The 17904-nt window shown below is 29.0% G+C and overlaps 1 protein-coding gene across 1 annotated transcript in view; it reads right to left on the reverse strand.

Moving 5' to 3' along the window:
• Positions 1-986: 986 nt before the first annotated feature.
• LOC145246028 (charged multivesicular body protein 7-like) overlaps positions 987-17904 on the reverse strand; it is a 61014-nt gene continuing 44096 nt past the window's right edge. The window contains exons 9-10 of the mRNA XM_080107855.1: positions 9022-9199; positions 987-3024 (exon numbers count right to left, since the gene is read on the reverse strand). Coding sequence (XP_079963981.1) covers positions 2813-3024; positions 9022-9199 — 390 coding nt within the window. The 3' untranslated portion in view covers positions 987-2812. The remainder of the gene's footprint in view (positions 3025-9021; positions 9200-17904) is intronic.

A 17904-nucleotide genomic window follows, 5' to 3' on the forward strand; every position in this document is an offset into this window, starting at 1 on the left:
AGGGTGTTAGGGTTATACCATTAACTTCTAGGTATATAGAGGGAGAAAGGGAATTTACCAACAGTGATTGTAGGCAGATGAGTTTTTGTGAATGTTTTACATGAGAGGGGGGAGGCATAGATTGAAGATAAACTACAAAACAAATATTTGGATTTAAGGCATTGACTGATTAAATCTAAAGGTAACAACGAAACATTAAAAAGAAAAGAATTTCTTTGAAGTTCTTTTAGTGAAAGAAAACAATTAAAGAATTAATCAGAATTTCACTCTTTCTATTGCATTATGAAATATTTTCACCATTTGAAATCCTCCAATTTAGGTAAAAAACAAGTTAAAATGTAGATTAATGGAAAGAGAAAGTTTTAATATTTATCTTTTTAATAAAACTTAAAGAGTAAAACTGTAAAAAGTAAATTTGTGGTTTTCCTGTGACATGTAACGATTAAGCATAAAAAGGGAAAAAATTCAGATGAAAATAAAAATGAGGACTTTTTTTTAAATTTTAAGTTTTAATTGGTTTGGAAATACAAATGTATGGATGTAGAAGATCAAATAAATTCCACTCAATTAGGCATAGAATGAAAAAGAAAAAAAAATTCAAAACTCATGAAAAAAAAAAATTCTTTACAAATTTGAAATTTAAGAAAGAAGTGTTTGAAGTCAAGTAAAAATAAAGTCATGCTTTATAAATAGGTTTATTATTTAGAATAACAATATTTAAAAATCATTTAATTTGGTTACACTTACAAATTATAATTAAAATAAGATCAGCTTTTTTCCTTTATAGCAAATAGGAAAAGAATTATGATTCCAAATTAATTACAGGTAAAATCACACGTGTGAGGGGAATCAGACATTACACTTTGAATTGTCTTAATAATTCAAAGGATTGAATAGGTCATAAAATTATGTCAATTTAACATCAGGAATATTTATAAGTGGATAGAATTTTTTTTTTTATAGTTTAAACAATGAATAAAAAAACATTTATGTGTAATCAACTTTTATTCATATACGTTCTTCAAGTATGTAAAAAATCGGGAAACATTGCAAGGAACTTAGGAGTGAAAAAAAATTACAGTTACCAAAATTCACGGAAATTAATCCAGTCATTTTGTTTTTATCAAATAAATTCAACTTATTAGGTTGGTGAAAAAATAATGTTTTTCGACATGAAGTTGAACGTCAAAAAATGACATTATTTTTGCACCATCTTAATATCTCTACGTAGAATTTCACTGTATTGTCAGCCTCATTATGAAAATCAAGGGAGATAATTCAAACTTTTGAGAGAGAAATGTTTTAAAATGGAATCAAACACACACACATACAAAAGTATACTATCTCCCTTGAATATCATGACAATGGCGATGATTTTCCATAAAAGTTGAATTTATATAATAAAAACAAAACTATTGGATTAATTTCCATATTTTATTTTCCTCACAAGTAAGTACTTAAAAGGTTTCTTGCTATTTTCTTTTGAAGAGACATATTTCATCTAGGTGTACTACTGGAGAAGCACCCAGCCTTTTTTTTCTCTCTCTTTGATTTTAGTTATCTGATAAAAGTATATATTTTGCTGAAACATCATATGTGCTGAATAAAGCCAATTATACAGAAACATGTTTTTTCTATTCATACCATCTGATATTTTCTCTTTTCTTGCATTATATACATATGTACATATTTTGGATAATTTGATTTATTTTCAAACCATATTCCAAATAAAGAGTGTAAGAATGTGCACAAAGATATTAAAGTTGTTTACAGCTGTTTCAAGAAAATGTTTATTTTAAGCCATACAATGCAACATTTTTCAAACATTGATTCTCATTGGAATAGCATACCATATGTATCCAGAAAAATAACCCAACAATGTTCAAGAAAGTTAAATTTTTACCAAAACAAAAATCAAAAGAATAAATCCATTATCATATACCATGTTAAGATGTTAAATTTTCAAACATTGTTTTTTTTTTGTGACCATATAAAATGTTTTTCTGATGAGATTGGATGTTTGAAAATATTTTTATGTTGCATTGTATTATAAAATGTCCAATGAGTAAAAATAATCTGATAAGATTGATTCAAGGATTTTGTGTAAAAGCTGTCATGAAAGAATCACAGAATTCTAATTAATTCAGAAATAATTATGAATAACAAAAGAAAAAAGCCAACAACCTCCAAAGCTGTAACTCTTGCTTTTCTATTGAAAAATAATTCAGATAACTCAAATGAAAGTAGATTGTAATTCTAAATCTAAACTCAAGAAATTATACAAATAGCATCATCTATTAGATTAGAAAAAAAAATGCTAGAAAAATATTTTGTAAAATTTTTAGCTGATGTTCACTTTTCTGTGCAAGTTTGCTGTAAAAGTAATTTTTTGACAAATCTTTTTTTATTTTAATTATAATAATCCCATGTTGATCTCAGAATTTTGCATAGGTAGATCATTTCACCTTATTTACAAGTGAATTCCATCTAAAAATTTAACAAGTTTTTCAAAATCCTATTTTTAAAATTGAAACTTTGGGACTCATTGGATCAGAGATGTTTTTTTTCTCCAAAAATGTGTATAACAACAATTTTAGAAGGGTGCATGTGTGTGGGGCATTTAGTTATATATATATCCCCATCATTTTTGTTGTGCCTGATAGAATATTTATTACAGACAAAATAAGAGTTTATGCAATTAAGATGTCTAATTTATTGAAATCAAGATATGGTTGATATAAATTTATTAATTATTATATAAGATTACTTATGTAAGTAATAGGGTGGAATCATGGGTAGAGACGTTTCAGGGTCAAGAGGCTGGAATTGCTACAGTTGATTTATCACCGGTGTTGCCATTGCTAACAGAAACTTTTAGATGTGTCTCTTGCGCTTTCTTCTTTATTTCTTCCTTATCATTATCATTCAGGAGTGGCATCGTTTCTTCATGTAGAGAAGAACTTAAAGATCGGGTTGGTCCATTCAACCGAGAAAGAGGAGATTCAACTGGAACTGAAGGCAATTCTGAAAATAGAATAAACAAAACAAAAACCGATTTAAAATTGTGATTAGATTTTAACATTAAGGCAAAGATTTTTCTTTGTTTTTGTTGAACCTTTAACGTAAAGGGGAATGATCATGAGCAGGCAACCTATAAACAGGCACAAGGTGGCTGCACGTTTCTTACGAGTGAGAGATATACGAGCAGGAGAAATCATACAAGAAACTGGAAATTAGTTTAAAGTCGTGGGCAAGTCCATTTTGGAAGGTTGTTTTGTTTTGCAGCATATCAACCATTTTTGGATTATTTAATACTGAATCCAATAATTTTGTGAAAATTTTTTTTATTCTATACATCTTCAGATATTTTGGCTGTATGATATCGCTACAATAATGAAGAAGCACCCTTTTGTATTGGCCAACCCGTACAATAGATACCGACATAATTTGACCCTTAAAAATTATGGGAAATTGAAAAAAAATACTTAAAATTTACTCATTAGATATTTAAACATCTAAATAGAATTTGCAGTTTGTAATGTTTAATAATATGTAATAAATGTTTATGCATAGTATTTAAAAGTTTGTAATGTTTAATAATATGTAATAAATGTTTATGCATAGTATTTAAAAGTTTGTAATGTTTAATAATGTAATAAATGTTTATGCATAGTATTTAAAAGTTTGTAATGTTTAATAATATGTAATAAATGTTTATGCATAGTATTTAAAAGTTTGTAATGTTTAATAATATGTAATAAATGTTTATGCATAGTATTTAAAAGTTTGTAATGTTTAATAATATGTAATAAATGTTTATGCATAGTATTTAAAAGTTTGTAATGTTTAATAATGTAATAAATGTTTATGGATAGTATTTAAAAGTTTGTAATGTTTAATAATATGTAATAAATGTTTATGCATAGTATTTAAAAGTTTGTAATGTTTAATAATGTAATAAATGTTTATGGATAGTATTTAAAAGTTTGTAATGTTTAATAATATGTAATAAATGTTTATGCATAGTATTTAAAAGTTTGTAATGTTTAATAATATGTAATAAATGTTTATGGATAGTATTTAAAAGTTTGTAATGTTTAATAATATGTAATAAATGTTTATGCATAGTATTTAAAAGTTTGTAATGTTTAATAATATGTAATAAATGTTTATGGATAGTATTTAAAAGTTTGTAATGTTTAATAATATGTAATAAATGTTTATGCATAGTATTTAAAAGTTTGTAATGTTTAATAATGTAATAAATGTTTATGGATAGTATTTAAAAGTTTGTAATGTTTAATAATATGTAATAAATGTTTATGGATAGTATTTAAAAGTTTGTAATATTTAATAATATGTAATAAATGTTTATGCATAGTATTTAAAAGTTTGTAATGTTTAATAATGTAATAAATGTTTATGGATAGTATTTAAAAGTTTGTAATGTTTAATAATATGTAATAAATGTTTATGCATAGTATTTAAAAGTTTGTAATGTTTAATAATGTAATAAATGTTTATGGATAGTATTTAAAAGTTTGTAATGTTTAATAATATGTAATAAATGTTTATGCATAGTATTTAAAAGTTTGTAATGTTTAATAATATGTAATAAATGTTTATGCATAGTATTTAAAAGTTTGTAATGTTTAATAATATGTAATAAATGTTTATGGATAGTATTTAAAAGTTTGTAATATTTAATAATATGTAATAAATGTTTATGCATAGTATTTAAAAGTTTGTAATGTTTAATAATATGTAATAAATGTTTATGCATAGTATTTAAAAGTTTGTAATGTTTAATAATATGTAATAAATGTTTATGGATAGTATTTAAAAGTTTGTAATGTTTAATAATATGTAATAAATGTTTATGGATAGTATTTAAAAGTTTGTAATGTTTAATAATATGTAATAAATGTTTATGGATAGTATTTAAAAGTTTGTAATGTTTAATAATGTAATAAATGTTTATTCATAGTATTTAAAAGTTTGTAATGTTTAATAATGTAATAAATGTTTATGCATAGTATTTAAAAATTTGTAATGTATAATAATATGTAATAAATGTTTATGCATAGTATTTAAAAGTTTGTAATGTTTAATAATATGTAATAAATGTTTATGCATAGTATTTAAAAGTTTGTAATGTTTAATAATATGTAATAAATGTTTATGCATAGTATTTAAAAGTTTGTAATGTTTAATAATATGTAATAAATGTTTATGGATAGTATTTAAAAGTTTGTAATGTTTAATAATATGTAATAAATGTTTATGCATAGTATTTAAAAGTTTGTAATGTTTAATAATATGTAATAAATGTTTATGCATAGTATTTAAAAGTTTGTAATGTTTAATAATGTAATAAATGTTTATGCATAGTATTTAAAAGTTTGTAATATTTAATAATGTAATAAATGTTTATGCATAGTATTTAAAAGTTTGTAATGTTTAATAATGTAATAAATGTTTATGCATAGTATTTAAAAATTTGTAATGTATAATAATATGTAATAAATGTTCATGGATAATATTTAAAAGCAAACGTTGTGCTTTTATTTGGTGACACACGCACACAGAAACATGCATGCACGATTCCGACAGCTCTGAAAATGTAAACAAGTAACGGACCAGAAATAAAAAAAAAAAATTATAAAAAAATGTAAATATATTGTAAATTTACTGAATATCTATCTTCTTTATTCTTCTATCTTTATACATATAATTTTCTCTATGGAAGTTGAATTTTTTTTTGTACTTACAAATGCATGCTGGACCAAACACAATAATGGATGTGTAAATTTACTGAAGATCTAAATATGCAAACTGTTTTCTCCATAGAAGTTGTTTTGTGTAATATTTACATGTAAAATACTGATTAGATAGATAGTTAATTATCTAAAAAGAATTTGCAGTTTGTAATGTTTATTAACATCTACGAAAGAATTATCAGGCTAGATAGAATATATAAGTGATTAAATCAAATAAAATTTCATTTTTTATTTTCTAGTAAGGAATACTGATAAATTTTTAAATGGCTATTCAAAATTAAATATATCGACTTGGCAATAATAATGGTATAAATCTGATTGACTTTTCAAGGGTAATTGTTAATGAATGTAAGGTGATTAGTGAGACAATAGTCTAGTGATCATTCGTGGTGAAAATTGGGTAGAATTTGATTAAGGGGATGGCTCAACAAGAACTTGTTTGTATTGGACTTGAAGATGATCATGCTGTATTCAGCTGGAAAGCAGACCCCGCAGTACAAAGTTCCACAAAAAAATTAATTGTCTAAATAGAAATGTTTTGCAAAGTATATAAAAGCAAAAGTTGTTCTTTTCGCGATGCAAACACATGCTCACAGAAACACGCATGTTGAATTCAACAGCTCTAAAAATGTAAACAACGTAACGGGCCAGAAATATATATAAAAAAAAAAAAAAAATTTTTTTTAAATATATTGAAAATTTACTGAATATCTATATACATTTAATTTTCTCTGGAGAAGTTGCAGTTGCTATTACATTTAATATTTCAAAGTATGTAAAAACAGACGAACACATGCTGAATCGAACACAAGAATGAACATGTAAATTTACTGAAAATCTAAAAATGCATACATATTTTTCTCCATAGAAGTTGTTTGTGAAATATTTATATACATTTAATATTTTTTTCTTTGTTGCAATAGTTTTAACAACAGATGTTATGTTTTTTTTGTATCAGACCTATTGCCGGGCCAAATAATGTTCCTTAGTGATGCCATTTTTTAAAAATATTTTAATAACTGTTCCTTTATATAGGGAAGAAAAGAATTCCATAATATGAGAATATTCAGTGCTCAGCCAATGAGAATGGGCAGAATTTGAGTCTATGAGTTTATTATCTAGTTACGAAGGGTGCAAGTTTATGAGTTTATGTTCTAGTTACGAAGGGTGCAAGAATGTGTATATTTCCTCCCGGTCTTGACTGATGATGGTAGGAAGATTTAATATTTAGAGGGAAAAATAGGAACTACTTCCTCTAAAGACAATATGATTGTGATAGTGTTGCTCCTAGGATATAATGTAGGATTTTATTATAGCGACTAAATGTGTCTAAAATGTTGTTCTAAAGTTATATAAGATAGTGTTTAATAATCTAGACATAACATTAACAAATTTGTATGTGGTATCTGTCATTGCAAACCTACAGTACTTTAGTCCAGAGGTGAATTTCTGCAATAAAAATATTATATATGGAGAGAAAAGTATAAAAACAGGAAAATAAAAAAAAGAAAACACACATATATATATATATATATATATATATATATATATATACACACATTATATTAATAAAAATGTATATATATATATATATATATATATATATATGTAAGTATATATGCACATACACATTATATTAATAAAATGGTATATATATATATATATATATATACACACACACATTATATTAATAAAAATGTATGTATGTATATATATACATACACACACATATTAATAAAATGGTATATATATATATATATATATATATATACACACACATACATACATACACACACATTATATTAACATATATATATATATATATATATATATATATATATATATAAATATATATATATGTATATATTTATGAGCAAATAGTTAATAAAACATGTTAAAAAACACTTTGAAAAAGAGTTAAAAACATATTTAATCTGAAAAGGAAACACTTAATAAGTGGATAGTCCTTAATCCGCAGAGTTTCGAAGAAATACTTTCCTTCTCATCAGAGGGTAGGAATTAGCAAAATGCGGGATCGGATTTTGCATACAAAAGTATTTGATGAAACTGCAAGTAAGTCAAAGATCTTACTTGATAACAAAAAGTGAAGCATAGGGAATAGGGTGAAGAAAAAGGTGATTTCACGTGAATGGATAGTCCAATGACGGTAAAATCCAAAAATGTAAATCCAAGAAAGTTAATTAAATTTCCATTCGCACAAGTAAAATCCAAGGAAATCGCGTAATTGGAAGATGGTCCAAAATAATCCAAAAGGCCGAAATTCATGGAATAATGTTTTATCAAGCTTTTACATCTGGTTGAGATTACTTTATAAATATTAATTCTTTAATATTTATAATATACTTTAGGTTTACCCTCTTGGATCATTTTGGTAAATTTAATTGTAATTTTTATTTTATATATATATATATATATATATATATATATATATATATATATATATATGTATACACACACATATTAATAAAAAGGTGTATATATATGCTTTGAATCGACCTGTTACGCACACCATTTGAAAAGGGAAAATTTTTCCGAAATTAATAATGGAATACGTTGCATGAATACAAGTAAGACGTTTTACCATACAACTGAATAAGTATATATGTAAAAAAAAAAAAAAAATAATAAAAATATATATATATATATATATATATATATATATATATATATATATATATATATATATATATATATGTACTGATTGATTTGTAAATCACCCCTTGTTCTCGTCTCCTCTTACCAACAGCGACTATAATTCATTCCTCGCATTGTGACAGCCTTCTAAATCTCTTTCACATACCTATCCCACACAATGCTTCAAGCAAACTACATATCAATCCTATATATATATATATATATATATGCATACACACACATTAATAAAAAGGTAGAATCTGCATAACTCATTTCACTGTTACACGTCTTAAACTGCACACCTATGACTTTTGTAAAAAATTTTCATGCTCAAATCTGCTGAAGTATAGAACTCCATGAATCAGTTAAAACCCACATGTGTCAATAATAATGAAGTTGATCATGACAATAATTATCCCCCCACACATTAAATAAAGCATTCTATTTGGTCACATTATTACATTTTTTATTCTATAGATCGGGTTTTTTTGCTTGAGGTAAACTGGTTAAATATATTTTTATGTTAAAGAAAAGAATTTCCGATGAAAAATTATTTTTTTGTGGTTTAAATCAAAATCTTTCCTACCGTTATTTTTTATTCTAAGCCCAGATAAATTTTCTGCTAAATCATTCGCTTCCATATCCTGTTGGTTTTCTTTCATTAATTCATAGAGTTCTTCCTCTAGTTCTTTCATGTCCACATTGGCATCTTGTAATGTTGTATTGGAAAGCAGCTGATTGACTTCTTCATGTTCGTTCAAAGTCTACAAAAGAAACAGTAACAGTTGTTAGCTTTAAATAGTAGAAAATTATATTTAATCGGATATTTTCAATTCTTCAAACATATTCATGCATGGCAGTGATGCTGTAGGAAGTTCCTATTAAAATCACAGATCATAATTGGAATGGGTCCCAGGAAGTGCGATTGGGATCCAGTTTCTTAATAAATGGTAATGCTAAGCTGTAGGATCCCAAGATTGGGTTTTTCTTCAAATTTTATCACTTAACCGATAATAAATTTAGAGCATCTTAATTTCATCTTCTATCAAACATAAAATAAAATTACATAAAAATCTTTAAGAGTAGGTATCACAAACCAGTTTAGAGTGCATAAACAGGTAAATATAGCGAAATTTTCTTCAATTTCAACTTGCAAAGAATACATAGGACTTTTAGTTTTTAGGCTGTTTTGATAAATTTTAGATGTAAACAAAATTTTTCTTTTTGCAATTCTTTCCACTGTTTATTAGTTTAAAGTACTATTATCAAATTGTGTTTACGCTTGTTTTTACATCTAAGGATTTTATTCATTTACTATTAAAAGATAATTTTCACTTCATCTCTAGTGTTCTATAAATCATATTAGATTCAATGTGTTAATTTTTGAAATATGAACAGTTAAGTTTTTACATGTCAAAAACATAAGGATAATAGAATTTTCCCCATTGTTTAGACTGGTTTGATCCAATAGTTATTGCTTTCGTTAGGATTATTTTTTCATTTACCACAAGATGACATGATACATTTCTTAGGATTTTTTACTTGTTTAAAGATTGCATTTTAGTTATACACTGTTAAAATTGGTTTCTGGACCAACAGCAATTTTTTTCATTTTTAATTAATTTTGAACAATCATAATTCTGTGGTTGATTGAGGTACCAAAATACCTTTGGTAGTATTGTTTATGTTTTGCAAAGATCTGTGTTCATATGATTTCTTTTTAGATATAATGAAAATAAAATTTTGGTTTGGGATACCTAATTTAATCTTGATTTGAAGTTTTCTAATTAAAATACAAATAAAACTATATGATAAAGGATTTAAACCTCAGCAATCCTAATTTCCATAAATTACAAAAATAATATAAATAAAACTAAACAATCCATTTAATATTGTAACTTGGGATGTTTAATTTCACTTTGGGATAAAATCAGAATAAAAATATGCATGCCCAGATGAGGTGTAGACTCATAATCTCTATCTTTCAGTATCGCGCAGTAACAGAATGACACACATTGTCAAATCCGAAAGACATCAAATACATAAACGAGAGTGGTACATGTTTTTCCTCTGCAACTCCTCTTTCTGTTTTTGAAATTTGGATGTTGAGAAGCTAAAGGCAATTATAGAAAAGATAGAAACAAAGGGAAAAGGACAAATCAAAACTTCGATTTCATCTTTGAAAAATTAACTGTTATTAAATTAGTATCCGATGATAGGGAGAGTAAGAACTCGTCTGCCTTCCTTTATTTATGGCTAATTAAAAATAAAATATTGATCTGGATTAAATATAAGAATTGATTGCAAATAAATTTTTTTTGTTTTGAATAACATGAACCAATATTTGCCATAAGCTGAATTAAATAGATTTTTATAGCTCGTAGTAAATCACAAAAATGTGAGTGGGGGGGGGGATCAATTTTATATCCAAGATAAAGTGTTATTTAAAGTAATTAGTTTAATAATAAACCAAAAACTCTACAATCAAATAGTATGACAGATTTAAATTTAAACTATTTTTGTTCTATGACACTATGTTCATTGAGTGCTAGGGTGGGGATCGGAAAAGAACAAAGGATGACAAAAAAGGAAGTAGGTTTAGCGAGTAATAAAAAGCCTCATAAATAGACAATGGATAGGAATTTGTTCTTCATGCAGACAAAGAGAAATAAGGGTAGGGTTTAATTCAGGATGTGACGACCATATGGTTGGTTGGTTGGTTGATTTAAACAGCATATCGACCTTCATTGGGTCATTTAATGCTGATGATCGTTTTGGTTCATTTTTTTTCCATAGTGTTTTTTTCCCTAGTACTTTTTTTTTGTTGTTTTGAGAACAAGTTTTATCTGTTTTAGTTGAAAGTTTTTTTTTTTTTTGGTAAGGCCTTGAGGTTATATTTTTTGGTATAGTTGTATCTTTCTCAGAAATGAGAGAATGTTGTCTGTGCAGGTGTTTTTAAAAATGTCTTTCATATTGTTGTTTTTTAGGTAGCGATTTTTCGTGGTGGCGTAGGCTCCACATTCCACAAAGATGTTTTATTGTGTAGGTCTTCTGGCATGTTAGGCATTGTGGTGGTTGCTCTTGCCTGAGTATGTAGGAGTGAGTAAGGTTTGTGTGGCCAATGTGTGTTCTGGCTATAGCCACTTGTTTTTTCTTGATTTTTGTGGGGATGGTCCCCATTCTCCTAAGGTGCATTTAATCTGGAAGAGCTTGCTATTTGTGTTATTATTCCAACACTGTTGCCATTTTGCATTCAAGGTTTAGGTTTAAAGCTGATTTGGCTGCTAAGTCTGCTCTTTCGTTACCTTTCACTCCGATATGGCTTGGAATCCAGCACATGATTACCTCTTTGTGGGTAGTCATCGAGTTTAGTCTATTCAATAGTTTGGTGATTAGTGGGTTCTCAAACTTTATATTGTTCAATGATGATAGAACATAGAGCGAATCTGAGAAAATTATAAACTTCTTGCGTTCGTTTTCTGTTAGAATGTTGAGAGCAAGGTCAATAGCACAAACTTCTGCGGTGAAAATGGAACTTTCAGTTGGTAGTGCCTTCTGGTGAGTTGTTCCATTCAGAACAGCTGCACATGCTGTCCTGTAGTGGTCCTTAGAGCCATCTGTGTAGATGTGCAGATGATCAGGGTAATCTAGAAGTATGTCATGGAGTTTTTCCTGGTACGTGTTGGGGGTGGGTTTTTGCTTTGGGGAGTTTACTTAGTTCAAAGATCATTTTGGGTTTTTGAGAATCCAACGTGGGATTTCAGACAATGTATGATCGTGGATATTTTGGGTTGTTATCTCTGATTCTTATAATATCGTTTTCATTCATAGGCTGAAGGGTTTTATAGCCTTTCCTTTTGCTTCGAATAGTTCACTGTGTCTTGGATGGAATGTGTCATTGTATGCAGGGTTGTTTGGACACGATTTAGTATAGTATTTGGTAGCTAATTTATGGCTCCTTATATCTACTGGTATCTCATTGGCCCCTACGTGTAGACTTTCCACTGGGGACGTTCTAAAGGCCCCCAGTACCAGTCTCAGTCCTCCGTGGCAGATCGGGTCTAGTGTCTTTAAGTTCTGGCCGACCGATAAATGAAACATCCATAGTAAAGTTTTGACCTGATCAATGATCTGTATAATTTCAGAAGGGTTTTTTGATCTGCACCCTATTTTGCGTGGGCTATAATACGCAGCGGCTGCAGTCTTTTATTTCAGGTTCTTCAGGTGGGGGATGAATATCAGTTTTTTATCAAATGTAAAACCTAGCAATTTATATTCGTCTACAATGGGAATTTCTGCATTTTCAAATTTCAAACAAGGGTTGTTACGGAGTTTCCTCATTTGGCAGAAGTGTACACATTTGGTTTCTGCTTCAGAGAATTTAAATCCATTTTCTATTGACCACGTTTTTAATCTATTTAGGCATTGTTGGAGCTTGCATTCTATGGTATGTATATATTTTGACCTGCAATATATCAGGAGGTCATCCACATATAAAGATCCATCACCACCAGGAGTTAGGCACTTTGTTATGTTGTTTATTTTAATGCTAAACAAGGTTACAGATAGAATATCTTGTTATGTTGTTTATTTTAATGCTAAACAAGGTTACAGATAGAATATCTTGTTATGTTGTTTATTTTAATGCTAAACAAGGTTACAGATAGAATACTTTGTTATGTTGTTTATTTTAATGCTAAACAAGGTTACAGATAGAATACTTTGTTATGTTGTTTATTTTAATGCTAAACAAGGTTACAGATAGAATATGTTGTTATGTTGTTTATTTTAATGCTAAACAAAGTTACAGATAGAATACTTTGTAATGTTGTTTATTCTAATGCTAAACAAAGTTACGGATAGAATACTTTGTTATGTTGTTTATTTTAATGCTAAACAAAGTTACAGATAGAATACTTTGTTATGTTGTTTATTGTAATGCTAAACAAGGTTACAGATAGAATACTTTGTTATGTTGTTTATTTTAATGCTAAACAAAGTTACAGATAGAATACTTTGTTATGTTGTTTATTTTAATGCAGATAGAATACTTTGTTATGTTGTTTATTTTAATGCTAAACAAGGTTACAGATAGAATACTTTGTTATGTTGTTTATTTTAATGCTAAACAAAGTTACAGATAGAATACTTTGTTATGTTGTTTATTTTAATGCTAAACAAGGTTACAGATAGAATACTTTGTTATGTTGTTTATTTTAATGCAGATAGAATACTTTGTTATGTTGTTTATTTTAATGCTAAACAAAGTTACAGATAGAATACTTTGTTATGTTGTTTATTTTAATGCTAAACAAAGTTACAAATAGAATACTTTGTTATGTTGTTTATTTTAATGCTAAACAAGGTTACAGATAGAATATGTTGTTATGTTGTTTATTTTAATGCTAAACAATGTTACAGATAGAATACTTTGTTATGTTGTTTATTTTAACACTAAACAAAGTTACAGATAAAATACTCCCTTGGGGGACTCCCTCTTCTTGGATGTTGGTATCTGAATAGGTTGATCCAATGCTAACATTGAATTTGCGATCTGATAAGAAACCCTTTATAAATTGTGGTTGTCTGCCTTTTAGATTGAGGTCGTTAAGAAATGTGAAATTGGTCGTTTTCCGGGTTTGAGTTTTCTTTTCCTGGTTTGGGGATTGCTATTATTGTGGTTAATCTCCATATATCTGGGAATTCGCCTTCTATCCATATTTTGTTAAAGATTTTTAATAGGAGTCTTAGTGTTTCCGTAGGCAGTTATCTCAGAAATCCGTAGGGAATTTCATCTGGTCTTACAGCAGTGTTATGGGATCTTTTGATTGCATCTTCTAGTTCAGTTAGTGAAAGGAGTTTATTATAGTTTTCAAGGTTTTTTGATTTGAAGTTGAGTTTATATTTCTTTGCATTTTGTTTGATTGTTGTAAATTTTGTACTGTAGTTTTGGTTAGAAGAATTTTGTGAAAAAGTTTCAGCTAGTAAGTCTGTTATATTTTTTTATCAGTTGTGCTAGAGTTATTTATGACGAGGTGTTTGATTGGTATGGATTGTTGTTTACCTGCAATTTTTCGGATCATTTCCCATATTACTCTTGGTTCAGTGGAGGAATCCAGTTTGCTGACGTAATTTTGCCAGCATTCTTTTTTTTCTGTTCTTATAACTCTACGAGCTTTAGCTGTTTTGCTTGTATCCTATAAGATTTGGAGTAGTAGGTTGTTTCTGGAATTTTTTTAGGGCAGCTTTCCGTAACTTGATAGCTTGTTGACATTTAGTGTTGAACCAGGGTCTGTTGTGTTTTTTGGTTGTCGAGGTTTTTGGGATGCACTCATTTGCTATTTCTATCAGTGTTTTGGTAAAAGATTCTACTGTGTCATGGATAGTTTTGCATTTTTCCTTGAATATTTGCCAGTTGGCCTTGTTTAGGTTCCATTGTGGATGTTTTTGACTACTGAGTTCGGGGGTTTCAATTAGAATTGGGAAGTGGTCGCTACCACAGGTGTCATCATGCACACTCCAACTGAAATCCAAATATATTTTGGGGTCACACATACTTATATCAATGGCAGAGTAATTTCCATTAGCTGGACTGATGTATGTGGGTGAACTGTTGTTAAGTAAGCATATATTGTTTTTGTTAATGATTTCTTCTATTGTTCTGCCCCATAGTATATTGTGGCTATTAAAGTCACCTAACAGGATGAAGGGTTTGGGCAGTTGATCGATTAGTTTTTTTTAATTTGTCTTTGTCTATATCTTCATTTGGTGGGATATATGTAGAGCATACTATTATAGTTTTGTGCAGAGTGGCCTTAATGGCAATTGCTTGGATATTTGCAGTGATATTTATTTTACTGTGTGGTGTATCGTTTTGGATCAGAATCGACACACCCCCTGAGGCTCTGCCTCCGGAATTATGGGTGTAGTTGAAGGATTGGAAGTTCTTGATGTTGATGCTGTCATATTTCAGAAAGGTTTCTTGAAGGCAGATTATTGTAGGTTATTTCTGTGTTATTAATAGTTGTAGTTCATTCATATTTGCTTTCACGACAGTTCCATTGGATTATTTTTTTTCCCATAGTTGGTGGTTGGTTTTAAGTTTTGTGTTATTATTCTTCTGTGTTTTGTTGTTTCTGTCGGTCTTTTTATTTGTCTGGGGGTGTTTTATCTTCTACCTCCATCTCCTCCAATGTTCCTATTTTGTTTCCTCCCCTTGAGATTGATTGGGATCTAGATCTTGGTTTGTTTATTGTTTCCCTTTAGTTTTCGTTTTATTGGGTGATGATGGTGATGTTTGTTTGGTTTGTTTATGAGGGTTGTTTTCATTTGGTGAGTTTTTCTTTTTCTTTGATTTAATTTGAGTTTTTTGGTTTGTTGGTTCTGTTTTTTTGGTTTGGGAGTTTTGTTCAGTTTTGTAATCTTTATTTTCATTGTTGATTTGTTTTATAGTTTTTTTTTTTTTAAATTCTTCCATTAGTTCCCTTACTTCATTGAGTAATTTCATAATGTCTTCTGGTTTGATGTTTAATAGGTTTGCTTTTGTTGTTTGGTTATTTGATCCGGTGGTATGCTGTATGTTTTTTTTTTTGTTATTTCTGAGTATTTTATATTTCCGGCTAGGTTACAAGCTTCTTGGAAGGTTATATTTTTTGTATATTTTATTTTAATTTCTTTTTCTTTCTTCCATTTGTCGCATTCTTTTGAGTTTGTACTATGGCCTTTTTGGCAGTTAATACATTTTGGCTCTTATTTTTTTGTATCTTATTTTAATGTTACTTGGGATTTGATGGGTATTAAAAGTTAGAATATAGGAGTTTGTATCGATGGTTTCACCATATTTTTTAATTTGGATCCTTTTTACATCGATAACATTTTGATTTTTTAAGTTAATTTTAATTTCTGCCAAGGAGCATAGTGATAGTTCTGAACTCCTAATCACTCCTTTACTAGTATTCAACATTTTTGGGGATAGATTTGTACTTTTTTGTTATTAAAAAGTCTCCATTTAAAGATTTCTGTGATATGCTTTTGGCTTTCTACTTCCACTAGTAATGTGCCGTTATTTAATTTTTTTGACCATTTTTGGTTTGATACTTGAGAAAATTTTCTCTATTTTGAAGGGAGACACTTTTGTTATCAGTTCTCCTTCGGTTGCTTCAATAATTATGAAAAAAAGTAGATTTTGAACAAGATTTTGGTTTTGTGATTCTGTTTCTGAACGAGATTTGTCTGAAACTTCACAACGGTTTCTTTTTTGAAGTTTTTTATTTGCCATTTAAATATTTTTAATTTTTTCATTTCTCCTGCTCCCCACCCACCTCGGAGCCCTATTTGGGAAGTATTGGGGGGGGGGATCCATTCACAATACAACAAGGATACAGGAGAAGTATACTCTTCCTGCTGATGGACTCAAGCACCCATGTTTCCTTCGTCCTTTCTAATGGCCTCATTTCTAGAAAAGACGCTGGTTTTCCAGACGTGTTTTATCCATTCTTCAGCAAGTTGATTGACCCTCCATCCACCGCTTACTAAATTAGTTTTTTGCCTAATGTGAGGAGCGTGAGCGTATTCTCTTGTTGTGTTTGTCTGATTTAGTGCTAGTCATGACTAACCGATTGATTGGATCGGGCCTATCAAACCGCTTGTCTTAACCCAAGTAAGGGCCAAAAGTAGTGTGTTGCACCTTATGTCCTAATAAGACCTTGAACATGATCTGCTCAACCACCAGGATCCCGTCCTTAGGCATTATAGGTTGCCACCTACGGTCAACAGGTGACTCCATTGAGAGACTTTTACTCTCTGCAGGGGGGGGGGCAGTCGATGTATTCTAATGCCTCATCGACAGGGCCAGTTGGGAAGTAGGGGGGAAAAAAAAGAGGCGGGGAAGGAAGGGGGCTTTTGTTTTTGTTTTTGGTTTTGTAGAACATAATTAAGTTTTATAAAAGAGAATAGAAAAACAAAAAAGAACATCAATGTAGGTGCATTTCATCTCAGGAAGCCAATAGACAACCTGATCTGGTAGCACCAGGTGACCATATGACTGATAGGTAGGGAACAATAGGAACGACACGATGAGTGGAAGTGGGGTCAGTTGGACGCTTAGTTAGTTGAGGCGTGAACTCCAAGATGGACAATTAGATTTTGGATATGGCCAAGTCGGTCACTCTGAGTTTCCAGAAGGAGATAGGGAACTGATGGCAACAGAAGCATCTGGCCTCAACAGAATGCGCATGTAACATTAGTATATAGAAACACACACACCTCAAAGTTCAATCGATATATATGTGAAGCATCAGTATCTGTTTTTCCTGTGTTTTATTTTATTTTTATACTTGTGAACTGTCACCAGTGAACAAGATGACGACATGACCAGAACTAAAAAATGAAGGAAAAAGCCTTGGCACACAACGTTTGGGGTAGGTGACCTGTTCATGGTCATGTTGGGTCACAGTTCAAAGCATCAAAA

This window comes from Euprymna scolopes, chromosome 23, assembly GCF_053919585.1.
Source record: "Euprymna scolopes isolate OS-2025 chromosome 23, ASM5391958v1, whole genome shotgun sequence".
Taxonomy (NCBI): Eukaryota; Metazoa; Mollusca; class Cephalopoda; order Sepiida; family Sepiolidae; genus Euprymna; species Euprymna scolopes.